This window comes from Plutella xylostella, chromosome 28, assembly GCF_932276165.1.
Source record: "Plutella xylostella chromosome 28, ilPluXylo3.1, whole genome shotgun sequence".
Lineage (NCBI taxonomy): Eukaryota > Metazoa > Arthropoda > Insecta > Lepidoptera > Plutellidae > Plutella > Plutella xylostella.
Genome location: NC_064008.1, coordinates 559,701 through 579,094, shown reverse-complemented (window position 1 = coordinate 579,094; position 19,394 = coordinate 559,701). Strand labels below are relative to the sequence as shown.

General features: G+C 38.3%; 1 protein-coding gene across 8 annotated transcripts; it reads left to right on the top strand.

The window, feature by feature from the left end:
* The first annotated feature begins 554 nt into the window (after window positions 1-554).
* LOC105389224 lies at window positions 555-18,997 on the top strand. Of its 8 annotated transcripts, none has more exons than XM_048631252.1 (16): window positions 562-895; window positions 5,717-5,915; window positions 6,075-6,222; window positions 7,823-7,910; window positions 10,279-10,460; window positions 10,857-11,047; window positions 12,025-12,137; window positions 12,854-13,019; window positions 13,415-13,794; window positions 14,475-14,597; window positions 15,085-15,217; window positions 15,490-15,605; window positions 15,778-15,878; window positions 16,530-16,658; window positions 17,266-17,449; window positions 18,139-18,997. In XM_048631252.1, the coding sequence occupies exons 2-16, from the start codon at window positions 5,867-5,869 to the stop codon at window positions 18,283-18,285; spliced, it is 2,250 nt and encodes a 749-aa protein (XP_048487209.1). In that variant the 5' UTR covers window positions 562-895; window positions 5,717-5,866; the 3' UTR covers window positions 18,286-18,997. The 8 variants fall into 8 exon arrangements, with proteins under 8 accessions (XP_048487215.1, XP_048487209.1, XP_048487212.1 ...); XM_048631255.1 differs by having other exon boundaries at window positions 5,694-5,915; XM_048631253.1 differs by having other exon boundaries at window positions 562-917.
* The last annotated feature ends 397 nt before the right edge of the window (window positions 18,998-19,394 follow it).

Genomic DNA, 19,394 nt, shown 5'->3' with positions numbered 1-19,394 from the left:
TCAAAAGGTCTACAAAGTGTGTAAACTGATAAATAAACGTTTTGTTAATTAATTTAACCATTATGTTAACGATAATTATTTTTGTGTTTCGGAATAAATTCCTAATACTTAACTGAGTATATTCTACGGGGTAGAGAAAGAGGTGGAGTAACTTCTTCCACACTTATTAGGTAAGTACTTCTTACTACATTCTAGAATCTATGAAAGTATGTGAAATATTTTCCAATTCAGTTCTGTACTTCTTAATTTTACTAGGATTCCATATTATTTGAATTTGGTTTCGTTATTGACATTAATATCTACCTATACCTAGTCTACCTACGTTGAATGTAATGAATGAATGGTGTGAAAGCAAACCTAGTAGGTCTAGGTACCTACTTATATCATTATTATAAAAGTTGTAGATTCTCTGTTTTTTGGTAAGCCTATACTAACTGTCTGTAATTCTAATATTTGTAATTCTAAATTAAAGATAGTACATTATGCTTACTTACTAAAGCACTTATAATTTATTTAAATATACTTAATATAATTTTATATACTAACTGCGACAACGAATAAGCAATACCGGCGACGCTCCACCCAAGATAATAATGGCATAAATAATTACCTCACACTTGTACAAAACGTGTTCCGTAAAGATAAACAAAATAACAAATTCAAACTCAGTAGTTCTCGACTCCACACACCGCAAACTCGTGTTCAACGTATTTTTAAATACACATTTTACATCGTAAAAACACACACATGCAATAATACACTCTGATATTTGAAAATAGAACTGAAGATCGCGTGCCGTCGAAAAGTGATAACCTGATAACAGTGTAAAAACCTGGTGAATCAAAGTGTCGTTGACAGTGTGACCCGTGGAGGAAATAAAGTGTTACGGAAATCGGTAGGGTTATAGAAAATATTTGGTTAGGCCATACATACCATACAAATCGAAAATTTGTTTTGTATTCAATTTGGATAATGTTCGAGGTCACTTAAGCTGGTTTTTGACTCTCATTTAAAGTCAAATTTTGTAATATTATTTGAATCCAGATATTTTTAATCTAGGTGTAAGTTTAAAAACTTATCTCAACCAACTCCAAGAAACACACAAATTGTTGGTAGGTATTTAGACACTGAAATTTATTTACCAACATACGTACAATACTGTACAGTGTACATAATTAAAACCTTTATTGATTAAATTTGTATCATACATTTGCTTTTTTTAATTTTATACAATGGAGTGGTCTATATGAGTCAGTCACAGCACTTATAGAACAAAGCAATAAATCTTCAGCTAAATATATCCCCATTGTTTTGCATGAGTTCTGCATGTAGAGTAGAATGAAAAGTGAATTAAAGTGTTGCCAGAATCTCTCTCTGTAGGTAAAAAAGTAATCATCATTTCACTAACAGTAGGCGTTTGTATATCTATCATTATCTTGTTCTATGAGGAATGAATCTTCATAGTCATCATCATCACACCGTTCACTATTCTGCCAATTTTATTGTGCGTTTAAAAAATCATGCTTGTAACATTTGCTGAGCTGGAAGGCTTTTTGTCGCTGCACTACGAAAGATGTTTTTTTTGTGACTGGGAATTTCAATAAGGGCCTTTACTACCACCGTCCTTGACTAGACTACTAACTATTGTATTTCTGAGGTTCATAGTCTACATAACTTATATTATGTACATATACATATATACACATGTTAATATGCTATCTTTATCATAATCACCTACATCCAAATTTAAAAGTTCAGCGCTCTCTACAAGCAAACAACAAATTAATTAGGTACAAGAATATTGTAACTAATACTGAAATGGTGATATAACGTTGTATAGTGTCTAGATACACAGAATGCTGTGCTATGATAATAATATTTTTTCTATTCTAAGGGCTGATTTTTCAATAGTCAGATAAACAGTATCTGAGGAATAAAATTGTTACTTTCGCCACAGAATAATAACTAGTACTAGTAGCTGTCGCTGACTTTAATAAAATATACAAACATTTTGACGCGACAGCATCATATTATTCCCCAGATAACCTTTATCTGACTATTGAAAAATCAGCCCTAAATACACTATTTTTATTATTAACTTTAATTAACTGACAAGCGTGTATGAAGAGGCTTATGAATGTATGAATGTTGTGGAAGCAAAAGAAGTATGTCAGGATCGTGGCACGTGTAGGTCCATAGTCTCTGCCTACCCCTCTGGGAGACGTGAGTGTATGAATCTATGTTATTAGCTTGCAATGTTTTATCCTATACTTACCTTTCTACTTACTTATCTTCCTATTTTCAATACTAGACAGATACTTGCAAGTTTGTGCTATATCTTTCAGTAATCTTGTAATATTGTTGACAAATGCAAGGTATTATCGGTCGAGGTAAATAGGGAGAGTGGTGTAGACGATTAGATCTAGCACATTCAATACTATCAATACCTACTTATAGGTTATAAGTATATAAGTGACTATTTAAATTATTACTGAGAAATACTGAAGTAGGTACTTACATACAGACTTTTTGAAAAATTTCATCTGTCTCTGTCTTTACTAATCCATGTCACAATAATACATACTATGAATAGAGCCTTCTATCCCTGATTTAAAAGTATTTTCAATGTAACCATTAAAAATGGCTGTCATTATTTCATACCCAAATATATTATTTCCCTTAGTAACCTCCATGCACTTAGCCCAACAGTCAGACAGATAGCTACTAGGCAAACATAATTAGTAAACAATAATGAGTTATTTAAACGCAGATAAAGCTAGTCAGGCAGTCTCTGTTTCGTCTGATAAGAGTAGTTTGGACGTGTGAGTGAGGAAGTTAACACGTGTTAGTGAACTGTGGCACCTCCTGTATACTCCTGGTTGCCTGGTACTTTTGGCAAGAATTGTTCAGTAAGAATCCAGGGTTTTGCTTAGTAATCTTTTTATTTTTGGTTCATTTATACGTTAATGATATTATTATGTCAGTTTTACAAGACAAGTACAAGTATGTGGTGGATACGTGAGACTTTTGTGCTTAAAATTAAATCCCTGAGGCAGGAAATACTATCAAAATTTTATGACGACTATTTCAAACCTATTTAAAAATATACATATAAATTATATACCTAGTGTTATGTTATACTTAGGTTACGTTTTATCCCAGAATTTCCACGGCGATAACAGAAAAACATAATATTGGTGTGGCTGGATGAGGAAGGCCGAGGACCGAGTGTTGTGGTGCTCCTTGGGAGAGGCCTATGTCCAGCAGTGAATGATTATTGGCTGATGATGATGATGATAGTTATTGATCTTAATACTTTTTTATTTATAAAACCCATGGGAAAGCTTTAGGAGCTTTACAAAAATCAAGCTCATGAGAAAAGCAAAGAAAGTATATCATAAACTTTTATCTCTACTATTAACTTACTTCATTAATTCCAAATGAGCCATAGGTTCTTCGAAAACTTATCTCTTTACAATAAAGGACTATGTCCATTGACGATAATTAATGAGATAATTTGCTAAAGGAGTCACTAATGATAAGACCTTTGAGGACAGTTCATAAATTACACAGTAGGGCTTTGTTATTGTCAATTTATAATACCTAGATTAATGATTTTATAATAGTGACTAATAATAGTGTAAAGTATTATGTACGATTAACCAGCTTAATAATATCATTAACAAGTATATTTCAATACCTGAGAGGCAAACAAGTATAAGATCACAAGAATCTATCACATCGATCGAAGGAAAAAATAAATGCTTAAAAAGGGGATTTACCTCTGAAGAACAGATTTATACCCAATTCTAACACTCGTAATGCACTAAGTACTAAGCTAGTTTACAACACATCTCACACACAACATTGTTACAATGTAAATCGCAAATTATAAATGCTAACATTACAATAGAAGATTTACATAGGTAGGTATTTAGCGAATACCATTTCCCTGATATAATAGTTTAAATTCAGTATAGTATATTATCTTGCGTTAGAAGCAGTTATCTGTCTCATTTTCCTGACAAAACATTAAATATGTGTGTGTTTGGCCTTTTTTTAAGCAACAGCACGGAAACTAGAGAAAAGTGATAAATTATATATGTCTTAAATAAAATATTTTGCTCCGGGTTTAGTTGTAACAAACATAATTGAAATTATTTCACAGCTATAAATTATCACCAATAAGATTATACTAAAATGTCTCTCAAAAACTACAACACTTTCGGCATCTCAGTGCAATGCAAGAAACTTGTAATCTGCAGTACAATTCTACAGATGATAGAGAACTGGCAAGAAGCTCAAACACTTAATGAGCCATGTTTAATTATTGGGGAAGGAAGCAACATACTACTCACAGAAGACTTCAATGGAACAGTTCTTATTAACAGGCTCAAAGGCATTGAAGTTACTGAAACACTAGACGCATATCACGTGCATGTTAATGGTGGAGAAAACTGGCACAAACTAGTTAAATACACCCTAGACCATGACATGCCAGGATTAGAAAATCTAGCTTTGATTCCTGGTGTTGTGGGTTCTGCTCCTATACAGAACATTGGTGCTTACGGTGTTGAGTTAAAGGATTTTTTTGAATACGCTGATTTGGTGAATCTTAATGATGGAACTGTGCATCGTATGAATGAATCTGAATGTAAGTTTGGATACAGAGAAAGCATTTTCAAACACAACTTTAAAAGAGGCTACGCAATTGTATCAGTTGGTTTGATATTGAAGAAAGAATGGAAACCAAAACTCAATTACGCTGGTCTATCTAAACTCAATCCTGAAACAGTAACGCCTAGAGAAATATTCGATTTAGTTTGCGCAATACGCAGAACAAAATTACCAGATCCAGAAATTATTGGCAACGCTGGTAGTTTCTTCAAAAATCCTGTTGTCAGTGAAACAATTGCCAATAAACTGAAAGAAGAATATGAAAATATGCCGTATTACAAAGACATTAAGGGTACCAAGCTTTCAGCGGCGTGGTTGATAGATCGTTTAGAATTGAAAGGATATAGAGTGAGGGATGCAGGTGTTCACAAAAACCATGCAATGGTGTTAGTTAATTTGGGGAATGCGAGTGGTAAAGATGTTGTTGAATTGGCGAAATACATTCGAAAGAAAGTAGGAGAGAAGTTTGAGATCTGGTTAGAGCCCGAAGTTCGATTCATTTCGGCGACTGGGGAGGTGGATGCTGTTCAGTTGCTGTCTTTGTGAATGTTCGTATTAATGTTGTTAAAGGAATCTTGCTCAACATAATGAAGGATCTTTGCTCAACATACAGGGAACCTATGCCATTATCAAGTCATAACACTATTTTTGGAAGACAGCTTATTACTTACTCTACTATTATATAACATTTTGCATACATAGTAAAATCAGGGTGTTGCAAAATAACTGAGAAAATAATATACCTTAATCCTAAAGAATCGCATATAAATTTTCGGGTTAAAGTTTAAAGTATTATAACTTGTATTTCCAAAATGTGTGGTGTTCTTTACTACTATTATCTTGTTGCATTCTATGTCTAGTTAGGTAAAAACATCATGTTGAGCATTGATCTTTTATCAACATTTACCTAAGTACATTATTATTATTTAGCTAACATAACAAGTTTTTCCACATTCTATGCATCGTAAAGAACCAAAAATATCTTGATTCAAATTTAAATGTACCTACTCATTTAGTTTTACCTCCATTTATCCTCCAGCCAACCAGTTAAATATTTATAAACAAACGTGTGAATAGATTTTCATAAATTTAAGACACTGTAAATATTTTACTGCACAAATTCTGCCTAAGTATACTAACACATAGTGAGTAAAAAGACATTTAAAAGAAGTGCAATAGTGATATTAAAATGGATGAAATTCAACATCAACACTCTCCTGAATTGGAACCTTTAGAAGGTAAGCATCCAAAAATACTTTTAATATACTGACCCAAATGTTTGTGACATCGCAGTTATTATATATTTTCCGCCTATCCATTCGTTCGTCAGTTTGACAAGGTACAGAAGTGTATCGCTACTTTTCAGCTGTCCGTACTTATTATACTTTACATTACAGCGGCATCTCCCCTCCGCCTGCCCCCCCTCAGACACCGGAGCTGCGTCGGCTCCAGGACCTGCTACAAGGCTCCCCTCAGGGTCTTCCGACTGATGGTGTTCCTCATACTGCTTCCTACGATCTTCCTTCTGGTGCCGCTGTATATGAGGTGAGTTTGATGAGACGCTAATCCTTTCGCTTCGGTGACGTATTTTAATTCAGCTCCAATTTTATGACCACCACCAAAGAAGACGCCAAAAACCGTCAACATTTCTCGTGCAATCATTCACATCACATCTTAATATGGCATCCCACGGCCTGTGACATATACAGGCCAAAGCGGATCGCATCACGCCTGCAGATGCTAGCGCCCTTTGATGTTGTGATCGGGCCACCGCAGGCCACATCGGTTGGCCTGTCAGTCTGTCCTGGCGCGGTCTGACCTGTGAGAAATCAGGCCGTGGGATGCGATCTTAAGATGTGATGTGAAGCATTGCATGAGAAATGCTGACGGTTTCTGGTTTCTTCTTCAGTGTCGGTGATAAGATTGGAGCTGGATTAGAATACGTCACCGGCACCGTGGTGAAATGATTAGCCAGATAAAGTATCAATCGCTGACTACTTATAATGCGCCAGACAAGATACAGCTGATACGTATTTCTTGCACCCCTAAAGAGCTGTGGTTTTTTATGGGTGAAACTACTCGTATCAAAAATATGAACGATGTAGATTGATGATGACTGTCGCTTCTAGTATCAGGCGTCTGGCGTTGTTTGTTACCAGGTTTATGTTATGTAACTATGTAAATCCGTTCTTCCGTTGCACTTTGCACAGTAAATGGGTAAGATTTAACAAAATTCTTCGTCTTCTGTAGTCATTGAAAATTTTATCTTCATTTAGAAACAGTTTATCGTTATATTGCATCTGATTATTCTTATACATTTGAACACACTTGATAAATGTGTGTACCTAAACTTAGCTAAATCTGTGTAGGTAGATAATATCTAGCAATGTCAACTTGTTGCTGATAGTGATCATACTATCAGCCCTAGGTATTGGGGGTCCCTCTATATAACGAATTATAAACAAACAAAAAACCCGACTGCACGCTAAAAATATGAAAACAAGCCCCAATGTTAATGGAAAGTATCGAAGGCCTATAACCATCGCGCAATCAATACGCTTCTAACGATACCTCATACATGAAAATCTATCAAGTCGTTTAGGCTACAGGAGGGAACAAAGAAACAGACATACATACATACATACCTACATACATACATACATACATACATACATACATACAAACATACAATCGAAAAACATTACCCTCCTCCTTCGGCAGTCGGGTAAAGTTTAGGAGCGCTGCTGCGCGAGCCTCGCCTCCTTCGATATATTAAACGTGCCGATTGCACGACAGTTCTCGTTTGTTAGTTTTTTGTCAATATAGAGTGACCCTCCCGGTGCATGGGTGCATTTGGTAGATCATGCTTCATTTCAGTTAGGTACTATACGAATATTTATCGTCATCAGACAACAAACCTTCAGGCCAACGAGAAGGTGTTGTAGCGCCAGATGCCGAAGAATCCATGAGTTCCCGCCAGTGAATGATTGCCCAAATAATTACTTTTCTTCCAGCCAACCATTGATTGGTTGCTAGTGTTTTAGCTGGGTTTGTAAATAAGTTTCCTAAAGTAACTATCCATGCAGTTTTTAACCAGCTTCAAAAAGGAGTTTCTCCAGAACTAACACAAGACATTGTATTACAGATACCGCGTGTTCTCGAGCCAGATGTACCCGATGGGCATGACGGACATGCGCCTCATCGACGGCAAGGTGTCCACCACCTGGTGCCAGGTACGTGTATGCGTTGGGCACTACCCCGATAGCTTTGAACTAATAGTACTAGCGTATAGAACCGACACCGCGATCAAAATCTGTGTTCCACATGAGCCAGTGCGGGGCGCGCGGGAGTGCCGACCTAGTCATAGAGTCCAGCTCAATTCCAGTGCAATCATAGCGCAAACGTCAAGTTCGGGGTGTCGGTTCTATACGCTACTAATTTTATTCAATGCCGGATAGTATGTTTTTTACAAGCGAGTACTGACACTGAGTATGTCTCTTGCGCATTCCCAGCATTATCAATAACGCAGTAATAACTAAGTTATTAATTAGTTAAGTAGGTACTCGTTAGTTAAAAAAAATACTATAAGTACTTCTTCTATAAGACGGTCATTGGACGCGTGAATTTGGGGATCACTTTTGTGGGGCCGAGCGTCCAATAAGAAACACAAATTTACTTAAGTATTGTTATACTCAATACACTTTTGTTATTAATTATCTATTTGATGTCACACGTTTGTAATAATATAATTCTTGACCTTTAAGATTAAAATATCGAGATTAAAACACATGCATAACCTTGACTTAGTTAAACTAGTTAGTTAGGTATACAATAGACAAGATAGAAAATAGATACACGAACTGTTTACTAGCTGGCTCTAGATTAATATAATTAATTAAGGTTGATGATGGATTGGATGAGATTTAATAGACAAATACTTTGTAGATAATTTCCAATTAAGCTACTCCTATTCTATGTCTATAGCCAATCCTTAAAACGTACAAGAAACACTGATTGAATATTAACAAAATAGTGCGTATATACTCGTATGGTAAAAGGCTGCATATTACATAATAAATAATAAAATAATATTAGGTACTTGTGATGGTGAAGTTAGATATTAGGTTTTTTATGTACCTAGCAACACGTGTAGGTATTAGAATTAGGCACTCGATATCTAAATGATGATGATAGTGATAGTACTATCGAAATACATTTTACCTACGTATAAGTTACGTACAACGTACTTACAGTAGATATGTAATATACAGGCTGGAATTTTATCATTAACAGTCCCGACATATTCATAAGAATAATGAAATCGTAGAAAAAGCTGCTCTTAACTAAATAAGTATTTAAATATTTTCTCAAGCAAAAAGCAGTAATTATTTTCACGCTAACAAACTCACTGATAAAATTGCACCCTTGAATATTACGTACGTATTTACCTATCGTATCTATTCGATTAGGTCAATAATTATATATCTTGAGGAAAAATATACTACGTCTACTTATGTATGTATGTATGTGCTCATTTACAATGCGATAATTCGGTGATACATGTTTAATGATATTAAATAACTAAATAATCTAAATATATGCTAACTTAATGTTGTTTTACTTTTTAAATAGTTCGTAAAGTACTGATAAGGATAACTACATATTTTTATAGACATGATAAGAACACAGACATTTAGTCGACATTTTCTAGCCAAATATCAAACAATAATAAAACAGTGTAGATACCAACGAATACATTGCTCTCTATTCTACCTATTAGTCCTCTAACATCCCTACACAACACCAAAAAATTATCTAATAGCACTCGAAATAAATTAACTTCCCATACCCACTCATGAACACCAACCCAATCTAATTCCATCCCTGTCAACACAGACAAGCAACAAAATTAAATACTAAGGGTCAATTTATACTAGTACAGAGTCGAAGCGCATCGAAGCGTCTATTCAATACTGAACATTACAAATACAACATTAACTCCACAGCATAACGCACACATTGCTACTGAGATTTTAAAAAGTCACGCGCATTCTTCGCGATTCGCGCGTCTACAAGCGACCAACGCAACCAACCATTCGTGCGGCTTTGCTTTAGTTGTGAAGAATTTGACGCTTCGCTGCGCTTCGACTCTGCCGCAGTATAAATTGACCCTAACACCAAAACTCGAAACATCACCGCAACCTGTCACTTTCTAAAACGAAAAACAAAGTTTCGGAGCGCTGCTGCACGGGCCAACGCTCTTTCTCGTTGTATTAAACTGCCGATTGCCTGCCAGCTCTCGTTACTTTGTTTTTCGAGCCACATATAAATCCGACGCATCCTAACCCAAGCCCTTTCTCCACAGCGTCAATTGGTAAAATCTAAAAAGACCTTCAACCTTCAACGCATTTCTCATAACCTGCCCCAACCACCAAAACCGACGCATCCTAAAACAAACCTCATCTCCACAGCGTCAAGTAGTAAAATCCAACACAACCTTCAACGCCTATCAAACTGCCGATTGCACGACAGCTCTCGTTCCTTTGTTTTTCGGCCCACATTTAAATCCGACGCATCCTAATCCAAACCTTCTTTCCACAGCGTCAAGTAGTAAAATCCAACACTACCTTCAACGCCTTCGTGGTCCCCTCATCTCCGGAGCTGTCGTCAGCTCTGGTGAATGTCTCCATGACGCGACACATGGAGCTGCAGGCGGATATGAAGGAGTACTGGGGGTTTTACTTGCTGCACGGGTCTACGGTTACTGTGTCCGCTTGTGTCAGGTAAGCTCGCATTAAATTCTGCTATCATATTATATCCTTCCATATTAAGGTTCGACTATCAGTCATAAGACTGGTCTGCTGAACATTCTATTCTCGGTCTCTCCCGAGAGGTTTTCAGTTCCAAATAGGTTCTTTGTTGTAAACTGGAGTAGGCATAAGGATAATTGTATATAATTTGTACGAATTTTACAAGATAGGTAAAATTGCAAAATAAACCTAGGTATCTAAAATGAAACGAGAAACGAATCACAACCAAATGTTTAGTCAAAATAAGAAGTAATAAGACTGTTAACTGTCTCGCCTCACAGTATAATATTTATGAATAAACGGCCCTTTCTGCATAAATATTGACGACTACACTCCAAGTCCCTCACCCACTTCACCCTTCTCCCACAGCTGGCCCGGCGCTTCCCTCATCATGATCCGAGGCTACAAGCACCTGCAAGAGTGCGCGTACATCGGAGACGACTCCTCAGAAGAAGTAGATGAGCTGATCAAGGCAGAGGAGCTCGGACTGCTGACAAAAGACGATCTGGTGACGAAACTGGCGCAGTTGAAGAAGCTGGATGGACGGGCTAACCAACCTGGTGAGTAACAATACAATTCCACCCGAGATAAAAGCGAAAGATGGCATCGGATGTGTATATGGTGAATTTCCTCCATTTAAGCACTAGTGTTGCTAAAAAAATATACTAATTCACTCCACTGGTAGTGGCTGTATAAGGAAGGACCAGAACAGAGAAGGTATTTTAGCGCTCCTTTAGAGAGCCGTTACTATGTCTATTTATTTATTTCACATCATAAGTACATAGCATTACAGCAATGGCTAGCAATGGAAGATTAATTTATAAGTACAGATATTTACAAACAGATATTTGCAGACTAGATTACAGGTTTAAAGTGTGTCACTAGGTTTTAATGTCTACATTATTATTACCTCAACTCAAGTAGGTACTGTCGTACTTTGTAAAGTTGTTATCTATTTATTGCATTAACAGGAAAACTTAGTATTCAATTATGATCAATAATGAACGAGAGAATAATAATATTTTGATAAAGACCACGAAGAATATTTTAGCATGTACATTGTAAGGAAGAACGGAAGACCTAGACGGAGATGGCGGGACGACCTCGACAGTTTTTTGCCTCAATGGCCGATAGAAGCACAGGATCGGGAACGGTGGTCATTTTATAAGGAGGCCTTTGCCCAGCAGTGGGACACGATACAGGCTACATAAAAAAAAATAAAAAAAATTGTAAGGTCATTGCTATAGACACGGTTACACATCAGTACCTTGTCAAAGTATACATAAATTCAGAAACTTTAATTGGTCGTTATTTATTTATTTAACTCTTTACTGTACAAATATTACAAATAAAAGTAATTGGTCGTTATCGTTAACATGAGATTTTATTTCGACATGGTGTAAGTGTATACAACTATAATATGCACAGCTATGCACTAAATTTTAGTTTTAGTAACAACCAACCCCAATCTTAGTTTAAGGCTATGTTTGTTTGTTCGTCCATAAATTGTATTGACTTTAGTTTATTTTCCCCACAGACAACATGAAGCGACACAAGGCTGGAGTCAGCTTCCATGACCCGAGCCACGCGGAGAATGTAACGTCATCAGACCCCGTGCCTTCTGATGATATCACTGATCACGATCCTAAGGTAGAGCATATTTATGGTCAGGACTGATAATTATGTATTAGCCAAAGGGGTACATTTAGAGATGTCTTGCTAGAGTTGCAGGCGAATCACACAATTTTCTTTGAACATTTTTAACTTCTACTCGGTGGGGGTAAGGCTGCTGCACTTTTGCCACAGTTAAATAACAAAATATCTATCTTATATAGGTACTACACTTCAATATGTCGAAAAAAATGTAAACATAAAGGAGGTGGTGGGTGAGTAATAACCTTGCTGGTTAATTTGGTAAAATGACTTTTTTACAAAGGGGAGTAAAGCAAACGATATTTAGAATGATTCCTTGAGAGACACTTCCTCAATTTTGCAACACCATGACTTACTTGACTTAATGTCCTATGTCACGTGGGGCAGAGGGCGTTCACAGTTACTCTGCATCGCGATCGGTATTGAGCTTCGCGTTTCATTTCACTCCAAGACTTCCCAATCTTCTTCGCTTCGTCCACTACCGTGCGTCGTCAGGTCTGCTTATGCTTACAGTCTGGGAACGGCCACGCTTTCTCTTTTAACAACATCATAATGAACATCAAATAAATCAAATCAAATCAAATATATTTATTGCAATAAATAACATGTTGCAGTAAGATGTCACACAGCACATTATGGACACAATGTCATTTTACCCATGGGTACATCAAAACACTTCCATCTTGAAATCTCACAACCCCTCACCTCCCCAGGAGCTCCGAGAAATCCTCGACCACCTCCACGCAGTCCGCCAAGCGATCAAGGACAAGGCGACGGCGGAGTTCCGTCTGCCGGCGCACCTGGTGGCCGTGGCCGCCATGCACCGGTTCCGCGACACCAACGTGGATAGAGATGAGCAGCAGTGGCTCACGTTCAAAGGTGATGTAGGAGAACATATTAGACCTAGAGCACCTAGAGGAAAGCTAGGGTTTCCAATATTTTTCATCGCGAATTTCAATACCTAATGGCCGCAATTATTATCCAATAATCGAAAAAGGCCCCTAACTAGATAAATATCTCTTCGGAGATTCAACTTGCACCTTTAGACACACTTAAGGTTTGAAAATATTTGATGTTTGTACTTTTTCATGGAAAATATTATGAATAATATACGTTATAATACGTACCAGATAAGTTCGTATCTATAAACACAACTTTACAACTTCAATAACATTACGTCTAGAGTTAATAATGCCTAGTGTCAATAAACTTTCAAGGCTTCGCTAAACAGATAGAAATATATATACTTACCTAACATTAATATTTTATTACAGATCTTGACAAACACAACAAAAGCTATGAAAATGTAGGCAATGTGAAGACAATAGTAGAAAGCAGAGAACCTATTTATACTGACAAAGATAGAACTACAGGAATACCAAGAAGTCATGAAAACCTAACGACTATCAATCAAGAAACCGTGCAGCCAATCAGTGATAAAGAAACTGCCAACTCTCAAAATTTAAACGAAACAAAAGAAGAAACAATAAGACGTACAACCACTGAAAGAATTGAAAAAAGAAATAAAGATACTGTGTTAAAAGCTACTCATAATAGAAATAAAATAAACCAAACTGATGTAGAATCAATCGATGCACAAGAAGATCTGCAGCGACTAGAAAAAGAAGCCGAGACCAAAACATTACAAGACGAAGTAAGTATCTAAAATATTTTCCTAAACTGCAAAATGCAAATTATTCAACGATTTCCATACCTACCACTACCATTATTTTAAAGGATGAAATTAATACCGTCCTCTTAAACCTTTTATTCTTTTCTGTAGTGCTACTTTCTTTAAAGTAGGTACTATAAAAAGTAAATGACGGAAAATTTTCACAATCTACTTTTGTAGGATTTGCAGAACCATTGCGTAATCTTGGTTTAATATGCATTATTATTATATTTAAGATAACAAATGTATATACGATTTTGATATTATGTCTGATAAGGCTGTATCTTGTCGGTTTTGGCACGTGTAGGTACATATAGCTACTTACTTGCTATTATCTGTATCTGATCGTATTAGGAGACTATGTAGTCTGGTGCATCCAGATTCTATTTTAGCATTTCAACATCTATTTTCTTATCTAAAGCACCATAAATACTACTATCTCAAGTTCTTCAATACTACAATGTGTTCTATTGGACGAAGTAAACCAACCCCTACTTCTAAGCAATATTCCACAAATGTTACCAGTACAACTCTATCACTCAGCCTACCCTTTATAAGCGCTCCTTGACCACTTTACACTGTAAGGTAGGAGATAGCTAGACAGGTAAGTAGATTCAAAGTCACTTTACACTTAAATAACCTTGCCCCAACGAACATTCCAGAAAGAGCCCGACCCAGACTCCAAGGAAATCTTCGAGGATGTCCTCAAGAGGCTGCAGTCGCTCGGGAGCCGGGGGCAGCGCGTGCTCAGGAGGCTGCAGAAAAGTATGGGCATTAAGGAGGAGGTACCCACACTTTCATATGCTGCATATGCTTTTTCTAGGTTAGACTAGTCAAAGTCAAAGTGAAATGTTTTTATTCATTGTATAAATATTAAATTTTCTGATGATAGTAAATTTTTACAAACTGCTCTCCGTTCGGATAAGGGGCTCTATCTGTCTTACACTACTGACTAGCGTTTATCTCCTCGGGGAAATTATCAGAAGGTTAGATTAGCGTCAGTTGGTGTCTGCCGAGGGTGTCGAGCATATGAGGAACAGTTGATACGGCACTCTAGAAGGCTCCTGTCAAGCACCTTGCATTCTTGCGAAAAATTATGAACAGCATTCTGTCCAAGCCTCAAAGGACAACAAACTGAATAATTATAGTTCCTCTATTTTATGCATGAAGATCGCGTTGCCAAATCTATGTACTTATCTACTAAGCAACTTTCATTATGGTACTCACTGAAATCGACCACATATTAATACCTATCTTTATGCACATTTCCAGGCCACAAACTCCATAGAAGGCAGCGCAATAATGGACAAAGTGGTGGGAAGCAGTGAGGAGCTGGACAGACTCAGGAGAGTGCTGGTGGAGGCCATTGATGAGGAGAGGAGCAAGGCTAAGGATAAGGCTAAAAGTAAGCATTTTTTTAAGGTTTAAGCTACCTGAATAGCTTTTCAGGAGATGGTTGTTCAGGATGTTGCAGTTGCACACATGGTCAAACAATGATAAACACTTTTAAAATTTCACTGTACGTTGCTAGTGGAACCTTTGTACATATCCTCTTAATTTCAGCTCAGCCAGCCTGGTAAACTGAAGCAAGCCTGAGTATTGCAATAGATGAGATAGGCGCTTTATGAAGGTCATTATTGTCGTGTTCTTATATCTATAACTCCTGGTATTCCACAGAGACCCCCTCAGTAGCGGGTGAGGGCCGCAGCCGTCGGGAGCTAGTGCTGGGAGCGCCCACGCTCGAGCAGACGCTGAATGAGGATGATGAGGCCAGGGATTATGCGGGGGAAGAGGTGAGCTTGCAATGTAGATTAATTAAGAACCATCTACATCATTACAAATTAGACGACCGAATGGTGTAGTGACCTGAATGCTATGACGAAGGTCCCGGGTTCAATTCCCGGTCGGGTCAGTCCCCACATATTATAAAAAGCAATAACTAAACTCCAGAATGTGTGGTTCCAGGGTCTGGAGCCGGACGGGTTCGCGGAGCACCACACGGTGGTCAACGAGACCTCGCCGCTCGACATGAGCAACTCCGAGTTCTGGTCTTCTTTCTCTAGCAGGTAGACCATTTGTTCTTCTCCTATTCTATTCTCTTTGGGGGTGTAAATAGTTTAGTTAGTACCTACCTGCACCTGGCTCTCTTGAATGGAACCTTTGTGCATATCCCCAAGGTGTAAACTGCCTTTCTAAGCTTGGACCATTTCCCACCATGCTGGTCCACTGCGGGTTGGTGGGTTCACATATCTAGATGTACCTACTGAATCTAGATGTGCAGATTTCCTCACGATGCTTTCCTTCACTGTAAGAGCGATATTAAACATTGTATTTTAATTCCAAAAATCTCATTGTTACATGTCAGTGCCGGGATTCGAACCCGCGTCTCTGGCGTTACCCGACAGAGCTACCATCGCTCTAAGTCCACCCTTTGTTTAAATTTGTGCAATAATTAATCAAATAAATAAATAACCTTCCAGTGAGGAAGCCCTGCTGGAGTGCGACGGTCTCATGCTCAACCTGCCGCTGACGCCAGATTGTACTCTTCTATTCTAGTTATTCGTGGGAGTATCAGTCCCTACCCCCCGGTTTATTACGTTGTCAACTATGAAGGCTGGCTCTAGCTGATGATAAGTTATGTAATTATTTCCCAAAGATACAGACATTTCCCATACAAACAATACCTAACCTCAATCTCATGGTCCATTCCTTTCCAGTGAAGAAGCTCTGCTGGAGTGCGACGGTCTCATCCTCAACCTGCCGCTGACGCCTCACACGCGCTGCGCGGCCGGCGCCAGCGAGGCCGAGCGGCTGGCGGCCGCGCAGCGGAACGCTATCACTTATAGGTGAGCTGTCAAGCATACATTTAGGGTGAGGCCAGACCAGCGTAATTTTGTGAGTTGTGAGTCGCGTATTCCGTCATTCCGAGTCATTTCCCCGCCCCCCTCGTTCCCACGCACATATTTCTGCCGGAATACGCGACTGAGAACTCACAAAATTACGCTCGTCTGGCCTCACCCTTAAGTGGAAATCAGGCAGTGATGGGTGCATGAGTGGAAGGGGTCTAATTGGTGACGTATGTTATATCTACATAAGTCAGTGTAGCCTGGTTAGTAAGCTGTTTCAAGCTTATTCCGTACACAATTCTAATAGCTCCATCCATTTCATTTTTTTCAATTAGGTTCAGGATCACAAACAAACCAACCCAAAGATTACACACCTCCCAAGACAAACTTGACTGGTCTCTTTTTAGTCAAGTAGTCTTCAAAAACCGAAGCTTCCCGGCACTAATAGACTAAGAGGATATAGATAGGTAGCCGGTAGTGACTGATTGACGATGGCCAACACAAAATGTTGTGGTTGTGGCACTCATTGGCTGATGATGATATATCTATCCTCAATCAAACATAAATATTGCTCAGAAACTACCTCAACCAACACCATTCCTACCAGGGTACCAGCAAACGGCTACTACTTCTTCGTGTTCAACTCCGAGAACGAAGTGCAGACGAACTTCATAAACGTCCGTTTCGACCTGCAGAAGACGAGGTACGACGTGGCCCGGACTGCGCTCAGAGAGTGCCGGAACTCTACCGAGCGTTGTGACTTGAAGCTGGATATGTTTAGCTCTCAGAAGGTATGTGGTCCTGGTAATTTCAGGTAGTAATAACCTAAAATAAGTCATCCATAAGTCCCACAACAGGCTCGAAGGCAAGCCGCAACACTACTGACTCGATATGTTTCGCTCTCAGAAGGTATGTGGTCCTGGTACTTTGGGCTAGTTATGTATGACATATTATTATTACAAGTGGCCCGAACTGCGCTGAGAGAGTGTCGGAACTCTACCGATCGTTGTGATTTGAAGCTGGATATGTTTAGCTCTCAGATGGTATGTGCTCCTGGTACTTTCACGTGTAACCTATATTAAGTAAGTGGCCCGAATTGCGCTGGGGGAGTGTTGGAAGTCTACCGAGCGTTTTGATCTGAAGCTGGATATGTTTAGCTCTCAGAAGGTATGTGGTCCTGATGATTTGGGCTGGTCATAGTGGTGCAAAGAGCCTCCACGATTTGTGCACTCTGGACTGTCAGCGACAAACGCTATTCTGATTGGCCAATTCTTTCACCGCCGTGTTTGCCACCGACACGCTAAATAGAAGCTAGTTAGGTACCATGTAAAATTAAATGTGGTGTTGTAACTAGCTCGATAAAGCGACGAAAGTTCTGTGCTCCGACGAACCAGACTAGCGTAACGCTAGTCCTTACTTTGCAATTTTACTCCCAATGTTATTGCCAGCACACTAAAACCTAAATTCCCATCCTCCCCAGGTGGTCCTAGAGCTGCCACTTCGCAACAACGATTCTCTATGGAACGAGCAATTCGTGGTGATCTCCGAATGTGAACCCCGCACCTCGATATACCTCGTCTGTGCGATCTCCGTCCCGCTACTCATTCTGGTGTTCGCTTTCCAATGAAGCTGTGGGAGGCGAGTCGTTGGAACGTTTACTGGTGAACCAGCAGTGGAAGGCGGGAGGTCGGGGATTGTCGCGCGGTGGTCGCAAGAAATTTTCAGGTTGTTTTATCTGTTGTTTATTGTATATTTGTACATAGATCGAATAACGAACAAAGGCAAATTAGTTATAACTGTCAGTTAATGGAAAAGCTCAATTTTTTCGCCAACGTTTACAGGGATATATGATAGGTAGGAAATGTAGTAGGTGCTATCTAATAGGTAAATTACAAGGTAAATTAATACCGAATTATTATTCATAGTATGTTAACAAGTAGTTATTTTTGTTTTAAGTTAATATTGTAAACACAGTCATATCTATAGGTACCTAAGCGTTAGTAGGTATGTATACTTATATAGTTTATATAGGTACGTTGGGCATTTGTTATGTTTTATGTTAAAATTCAGTAGTTACATACTTGAGAGTTATGTAATCGTTATAGTAAGATGTATCTACCTATGTAAAATGTTAGCAGATAGTATATTGTTTAAGTAAATACCTACCTAATTAAGTTTTCGAAACGCTAGATAGAAAAACGTTTGTTATCATTATATCTTTGAATGGCCATATAACTAACAACACACACACACACACTCACGCCTTGTACTAATGTACTCCGTTGCGGGGTAGGCAGAGGTGCATTGCTGCACCCACTTTTCGCCAAAGTGTTATGTTAGTCCCAATGTAATAGGGGGCGAGCCTATTGCCATTTTACGGTCACATCCAAGACCCGAGAACAAATATCTGCCCCAGCCGGGAATCGAACGCGGGACCTTCGGCTCAGTAGTCAGGTCACTAACCACTACGCCATTCGGTCGTCCGAATAATAATCCATATTATTTATATGGCCATATAAATAAGAAAATAATTATCTTTTAGATTAAGTATAAGGAAATAAATGAATAGCTAATGTTGGTACCTAACTATTAGTAGGTACCTAATATATTAGGTACTAATAGTTAGTAGTTAGTACCATATTAAGTATGAATAATCGAGGCTGTTAAAACCGTGATACTAGTCATAAATATGAATATTATTACATAAGTACGTAATTGTTATTTTTTACTGGATTG